At 44.5% G+C, this 7,828-nt stretch overlaps 1 protein-coding gene across 2 annotated transcripts; it reads left to right on the plus strand.

Annotated features, from left to right (window-relative positions):
- The first annotated feature begins 360 nt into the window (after positions 1–360).
- Positions 361–7,066, plus strand: IL1B (interleukin 1 beta). Of its 2 annotated transcripts, XM_049652088.1 has the most exons (7): positions 361–428; positions 848–909; positions 1,446–1,494; positions 3,129–3,333; positions 3,876–4,037; positions 5,283–5,413; positions 6,392–7,066. In XM_049652088.1, the coding sequence occupies exons 2-7, from the start codon at positions 857–859 to the stop codon at positions 6,599–6,601; spliced, it is 810 nt and encodes a 269-aa protein (XP_049508045.1). In that variant the 5' UTR covers positions 361–428; positions 848–856; the 3' UTR covers positions 6,602–7,066. The 2 variants fall into 2 exon arrangements, with proteins under 2 accessions (XP_049508045.1, XP_049508044.1); XM_049652087.1 differs by having other exon boundaries at positions 365–909.
- The last annotated feature ends 762 nt before the right edge of the window (positions 7,067–7,828 follow it).

Consider the following 7,828-nt stretch of genomic DNA (forward strand, 5'->3'; position numbering starts at 1 on the left):
GAATCACATTTGGGTATGTATCTCTATGTCCTCCACTTTGCCCCCAGCGATCCCAAATTAAAACATTATTCTAACCTAGGAAAATCCTGTATTTTAATATTGACACCATTCATGTAATTGTTTTCAGGAAAACAATACATATTTGCATAATGACACATTTGCAAAGATGTGTCATCATTTGCTACCATTTGCCTTTCCATGGCCTAGAGAATTATTTCATTTTATCTTCTCCCAGAAGTTCCCATCAATTCTTTTTTTAAAAAACTTGATTGTGAAATTAGTTAACCAAAGGGGAAATTTCTCAGCTCTCTACTTCTGCTTTTAAAGAATATAAAAGAATGAGATTGAAATTGGCAGAGAGCAGATCTCTCGAGGCACAGCAGCCCACTCCGGGATTCTATTCTCTCCAGTCAGTCTTCATTACTCAGGTACAACTTGAACTAACTCTTCTTTATGACTTGATCCTAATCAAGTCTCTCTGTCCCTCTCTCCCTTCCTCTCTGCCTAAGGGCTGGGTTTTCTATAAAGATACCACATGTACTACTATGGTTATGATTTGTGAAATATTCTGGGAATGGGCACTGCTTATGTAGCAGCGGACATCTGAGAGATCAGCGTCAAAGCCTCTGCTCCAGATCTAACGAATACGCTCCTGGTTTGGGTTTGGGTTAGCAACTGTTTCTTCTGGACCCAAAGGAAGGCTCTTTCACACACTCACTCATTCATTCAAAGGCTGTTTCTCTGCATGCCTGCCATGTTGCAGGCGCTAAGGGAAATTCACATAAGAAGGCGGCCCTCGTGGGGACTGGCCTGGCAAGAAGTTACTCATCTTCTCCTCTTTACCCAGGTTTCTGAAATGGCCATGGCAGCAGTACCTGAACTCACCAGTGAAATGATGGCTTACTACAGGTCAGTGGGGAGACTGAAACTAGCAATGTGAGCAGGGTTCCTCTTTCAAGAGTGGAGTGTTATCTGTGCTTGGAGATCAGATTTGTCCCCCAAACTGCCTCTTCCAGTGGCAAGTGGGGTTCCAAGTGAATCTGGTTTAAAGACATATTTCCCACTACAAGTCCAGCCTTGGGACCGCATAGGACATCCAGATGTGGTTGCTACAGGGGCTTCCTGCAGATGACAAACAGGAAAAAAAGATTCCAAGTGCACAGTACAGGGGACTCCTTGGCAAAGTTTGGCCTGATGGAGAGCAAAAGTTCAGATGTTAACTGGGCTGGAAGTTAGGTCTCAGGCTCCAACAGAGAGTACAAAGGATATCTGCCCCGCCTCCCATGCTGCCCGTGTATATTAGCATAAAACTTGCCAACAGCTTTCAGTAGCTTTAAGAGACAGGCTATTTGAGTTTCCTATTAATAGTGGAGACTGTTTGCAGGGAAGGGAAAACAAAACGTGTCTGGGAGACTAACTGAGCAATCTCTCTGTTTTTATTACAGTGATGAGAATGACCTGTTCTTTGAGGCTGATGGCCCCGAAAAGATGAAGGTGAGACCGTGGGCCAAGCTCACAACTCCTGGAGGGACTCTGACATGAGAAAGGCTCCAGGAAAAGGGTTCTGGGCCACCTTGTTCCCGTGGCATTTTGTGACGGAAGGACTTTCACCTCTTCCAGTGAGGCAGATGCGGATGGCACGATATCGCTCCCACAGTCACTCACTGGGGCTTGGCGATGGTGGCCATGTTCAGGGAGGGCGAGGAGGAATGGCTGTGGGGATAAAGTTTGCTATCTCTTGTTTGGAAGGCGGCCCCGGCTCCAGTGCAAATTTAATTCTCCTTTTAAGAGAGGGTTCAGCCTACATTAGTCACTGAAGTCCTTGGGAGTTCATGTACATCTGCCCCCTTTAAAGGTAGAATAGCTTTTTGCTCCCTGGGATAGAGCTGATGACAATAAGATGTGGATGATGTAAACAAAAAGATGAATTGGGAGTTGAGAGAAAATCATTCATTTGCTATTTGACCTTAAAGAAGCCATTTCACCCCCTGGACCTCTGAAATATAAGGGGCATGCACTAGATGATCTCTTAGCTCTTGGCCTCCTGTAACCTTCAGTTCTGAAATACTGTCAGTGATAGCTAAGTTTATCCCAGGAAATGGGTGTTTCTCTGACTCTCACCTTTACTGAGAGCCATTTTGACGTTCAGGATGTCCCTTCTTTTCTGTATGAGGCCTAATAACTTTCCAAGGTGCCATCAACCCAGCCAGGTCAGTTGCACAGATTAGCAAGCAGCCACTTTTCTCTGACTTTTTTTTTTTTCTTCTTCAGTTCATGGCAGCTTCCTCTAGCCTAATAAGTCAGTCCCTATTGCTGTTCAAAGCCTATTTCTCTAAATGCTTTAAAACCAGTAACTGGTTTACTCCAGCCCTGAGGGGAGGTGGTGGGGGGCGGGGTGCTTCTCTGTCTGGCTCTTTCCCTGCTGTTCCTTCCACAGCCTGTCTCTCCCTCTGCCTCATCTGGAGCCTCAGCTGTGAGCAGGAACTTCTCTCACTCAGCTTTCCTCTGTGCTGTTAGAGGCCTCTTTAACTGTTGAGCATTCAAACCATTATCAGCCACCAGGGCAACCTCACTTAAGCCCTCATGCAGTTTTGCGGTTTCTCTGAATAACGGGAAAGTGGGAACGTATTTCACACATAGTAACCACTTGTAAAGTATTTGTAGAATGCTTATAAAACAGTGTTTAGAAAAAAAGAAAGAACTTGTATAGAATAATTAAAAACCTGTTGAATGAACATAGATGAATAGAAAATGTTATGATCATCATTGCCATGAAAAATTAAATATACAGTGTTAGAGCATTAGGACCCAAGAGGACACAGTTGAAGAAGGTATAAATTTATGGCCAGGTGGAGTAGTTTGTGAAGAAGATAAATGAGGTAGACATAGGTTTTATTCTAAAAGAATATCCTCTAGGCCCTCAGAAAGCCCACAGTTCCGGTTTGGGTTCTGTCTCTAACTCACCATGTGTCCTTGGGTAAACCACTTAACCTCTATATGCTTCAGAGAGAAGAGAGTTTATCATTAGAAGCTCAGTTATCTCTAAGGCCCCTTCTACTTCTCTGATGTCAAAATGGGAGTTCTCTGGCCCAACCACCTTAACATACTCTTCCTGGCTCTCTCCACAGGGCTGCCTCCAAAACCTGAGCCACAGTTTTCTGGGAGATGAGGGCATCCAGTTGCAAATCTCCCACCAGCCCGACGACAAGAGTCTTAGGCATGCCGTGTCGGTCATTGTGGCTATGGAGAAACTGAAGAAGATATCTTTTCCCTGCTCACGGCCCCTCCAGGGTGAGGACCTGAAGAGCCTCTTTTGCTGCATCTTTGAAGAAGGTACTTAATGAGAACCAAGGGCAGACAGGAGATCTCTGGTCATGTCCTTTTCAGAGTCCATAACTCAACAGACAACTAACCTACCCTAAAGCTAAAGTCCTTCAAATGTAGAAGGGCCAGCAATGAGAGAAAAACAGAGAAACCTAGAAACTAAATGAATTTAGTTGAAACTATTCTTAACACAAAAGCGCCATAACTATTCACATTTGCCAGTTACTCTACCATTCTCAGAGGTTTTCATCTGCACTACCTCCTGCAAGTCTCACACTGTCCCTGTTGGGCTAGTGTTATGGCCGTTGCCATTTTACGTGAGTAGCTCTATTGTTAGTCTGCAGCCGGCAATGGAACTGCAGCCCAAATCTACATCTCGTGATGCCAAGTCCAGAGTTCTCGCACACCCCAACTTCCTCCCCACCAGTTATAATCGAAGACCAGCTACACATGCTCAGATGTCCTCCAAAACACCAAATTCTGCTGCCTTACATCATCTGGCCTGCCTTTGCAATTTTCCTCCTAAACAGCATATATGCTCCACATTTCAGAACCCATCATCTGTGACACGTGGGATGACGGTTTTGTGTGTGATGCGGCCATACAGTCACAGGACTACACGTTCCGAGACATAAGCCAAAAGAGCCTGGTGCTGTCTGGCTCATACGAGCTTCGGGCTCTCCACCTCAATGGACAGAATATGAACCAACAAGGTAACTGGGGACGTTTTGATTCCTTTCTTGGCCTCCTGACCCTGTGCTAACTCTCCACATTTTTAACAAAGTAGTACAATAAGGCAAATTATGACCTAAGTGGAAAAATGTATAATGTATAACAGGTAAACATTTGTGTTTTGGTCCTAGCAAGGACACCAGATTGATTCCCTTAGCATGTTCATTTTTTAGCAAGAGATGAGACTCTGAGAAATTAGAATGCTCAAGCACACCCAGGACCATTGTCCAGCCAAGTCTTTGAATGATAGTGTAATGTCAATGCTTCCATTAGAAAGGAGTCATTTGATGGACATGACCTAACTGCCTGTGGGTTCCTTTTTCCCGTCGTTGAGGTTGAAACTAGGATGGTGAGGAGATACTGTGTCCATCCGCATTCCCAACCCTGCCCCCTTAACCCAAACATCCTTCCCGCCCAATACCAGATGGTTCCTTGTAGGGAAATTTTACTGGCAAGCAGGAGCTTATCTCTCTCTACTGTAGTCAGCAAATGTTTCAAGTCTGGAGAGCCCATTAGTTGTGGGAATCCGCCTGGCACCTCACCACTGTGGCTGAACCCTGTATGCAAGAGGGCAGCCAAGGGAGCAGCTGAAAGGAGCAGGCTGTTCCCTTCCAAGGCTGCTGACCTTGGAGAGAGGCATCCCAGCCAGGCCAGGACGAACCTGTTTCTTCAGAACTGGGTTGTGAGCATGACCTCAAGGCCCCCAAATGAGATGGTGGTGACTAAGGAAGATTAAGATGAACGTCTCTTTGAAGCCACTTTTCCCAGCTAAGCCTCACCTCTCCCAAGTTCTTCCCACTTGTTGCTCCAGGTTCCTGAAACAGATCTGTGCCTGATTTCTTTCGGGAGCCCTGATCTACCTCTTTTCTTGCCTTGCACATTGATCAAATTGTTCTGCCCATACGGATGGGCACGCCAGTGGCCAGTCACAAAATGGCTTCCTTCTTTCAGCATTTAAAAATCAGACCCCCTAATTCTTCATTGCCACTGTGATGAGGCTCTAAGAAACCCCTGCAGACCTTCTTTCTAGAAAATATGAATCAAGCAACTAACCCTGCTACTGTCTGTGACAAGCCAAGTTATCCTGTCTGTTGGGCCATAAGAATCTTAGTGTGGGTTCCCACAGAAGATGTTAATTGTACGAGTCCTGGGCTCGAGGTCCAGTTGTTGGGCCAGCCCTGCATGGCTGTGCGTTCCTGACCACAAGGCCCCTTTCCGTTCTCTAGTGGTGTTCCGCATGAGCTTTGTGCATGGGGAGGAAAACAGTAAGAAGATACCAGTAGTGTTGTGCATCAAGAAAAATAATCTGTACCTGTCCTGTGTGATGAAAGACGGGAAACCCACCCTACAGCTGGAGGTGAGTACCAGGGGCTGAAGGCTTCCTAGGCTTCACTGAAGCACATTTAGCCCTCATTTATTTCCAAAACAACCACCTTTTTTGCTCAGAAAATCTGGGAGCGTATCTACTTGGTAATTTTGCATAAATGTAAATACATTTAATGTAACTACCAAATGCATGAAACTTTCACTCCCACCACGGAAAATTAAGTCATTTTGCTGATGTTATTATGTCCTGCCATTGTGACCACCCAACAGATTATACAGTGTTAGGTTTAGAAGGCTTATAACATTGTTAGGGCTACTCCATTTGGTAAATGACACCTTAGGAAATGAATCAATTCAAGGGAGCTGTCACCTGTCATCTCCTCCACTCTCAAAATCACCTGCCACCCCACCCCCCTAACCAGCTTTGCCAGCAAAAGTTTCAATTCTAAGTTGAAGTCATTCTAACCAGGGCCATAGAGAAAAATACAACAAAAGTCCCTGGAAACTAGGTAGTCCTACAAGTTTTCACCTAATGTTCACTTTTTAATAGAATTCTCACCTATAGGGGCTCCTGGGTGGCTCAGTCGGTTAAGCGTCCGACTTCGGCTCAGGTCATGATCTCACAGCTCGTGAGTTCGAGCCCCACGTCGGGCTGTGTGCTGACAGCTCAGAGCCTAGAGCCTGCTTCAGATTCTGTGTCTCCCCTCTCTCTCTAGCCCTCCTCCACTCATGCTCTGTCTCTCTGTGTCTCAAAAATAAATAAACATAAAAAATTTTTTTTTTAATTCTCACTTATATTATGCTCCCTACCATTTGATACTAAGTTTCAGAAAAGAGAAAAAGCTCTTTTAGTCACTACACAGAAAGTTGGTATCACAAAGATAAATCAGGAGTCTGGATCCTGGTCCTATGACTCATCAGTTTCCTCTCTAGCTGAACAAGAGAATAACTTTACCTGAGTGTCTTTGTCCCTTCCCTCATAAAAATTCTTATTTCTGTTTTGCTGCAGATGTTAGACCCCAAAGTTTACCCAAAGAAGAAGATGGAAAAGCGATTTGTCTTCAACAAGACAGAAATCAAGGGCAATGTGGAATTTGAGTCTTCCCAGTTCCCCAACTGGTACATCAGCACCTCTCAAGCAGAAGAAATGCCTGTCTTCCTAGGAAATACCAAAGGTGGTCAGGATATAACTGACTTCATCATGGAAAGCGCTTCCTAAAGAGACCTGTACCCTCAAAAGAGCCCAAATGTGCTGAAAAACCCCTGCTGGCTGGTGGAAGGGGAATAGAAGGGCTTAAACACGGCCTCAGGCTGAACTTCACTATTATCTAATCAATGCACAGCTGCCTTCCTTAAATCACTGCTAAGAAGATCTGTCCGCCAGCCAGGAGGAATAACCCCTTCTTCCCAGGGCCAATCCTCAGGTCCCCTCTACTGAGCCAGGTCACCTTTATCTCTTCTACTCACTCAAAGCCACCCTGGCAGAAACCATTACACTTTAGGTTCAAAGAAACCCTCTGTCCTTTGTGCCCAGCCTCTGATGAACAACCTCTTAACTATTTATTTATTTATTTATTGGTGGGTTAGTCTATTTAACTTAAGTCAAGAGGGCCAAGAAGCATCAATGTCTGTGAAAAGAGCTGAGCCTTCAATATCTATGAAATTAATTTAATTTGCACTAGTGTGCCATCTTTATACCAAGTCCTTTCACCAAGGCTGAAAAATGTATAAGCTCAGATTGTTTACAGAGGAATATTTATGAATGATTAAGTATGATCACTCTGCTTCAATGATTCTGAAATAAATTTCACTGAAAAAAAAATTTTTTTTTCTATGTGGTAATTGCCTTTTCTGGGATCTGATCCAGAAGAGTAAAGATAAATGGGGCCATGAGAGTTCTCCTTGGGAAGCTGTAAGCCCAATCCTCATCTCTGAGTGTGGCAAAATACCTAGGAACATCACCGGCCAGCAAAGACAAGCCTCCCTATCCCTCCCCTTCATTTCCATTTTTCAAGAAAAGGATATTTGGTACACAAGTCTCATCTGAAGAACAGGATCAGCTGAAGTAAGGGAGGAAGGGTTGGTGGTAACAGCCACCAACAATTTCTCCATTCATTTATTCAACAAACATGTATTAGGGAAATGCTATGTACTAAGAGCTACAGAAAGAAGACAGGTAAGGCATTTCTAGTTAGATAGGAGAGGCAGATATATACAAGCAAAAATAAGGCAACCTGGCAAAGAGAGGTAAGCTAAAGTATGAAAGGAGCAGCCAGGAGGAGTGACAACATCCACTGTGAAGGACAGAGGGTCAAGGAGGACCGACCTATGAGTCAAGCCTAAAAGAATGAGCAGGATTCCTTGTACAGAAAAGAAGGGAAAGGGTACTCTCAGTAGTGGGACCAGTATCATCAAAAGCATGGAGTGAAGAATAAAGAATGAATGA

Source organism: Panthera uncia (assembly GCF_023721935.1).
Source record: "Panthera uncia isolate 11264 chromosome A3 unlocalized genomic scaffold, Puncia_PCG_1.0 HiC_scaffold_12, whole genome shotgun sequence".
In the NCBI taxonomy this organism is placed as follows: Eukaryota; Metazoa; Chordata; class Mammalia; order Carnivora; family Felidae; genus Panthera; species Panthera uncia.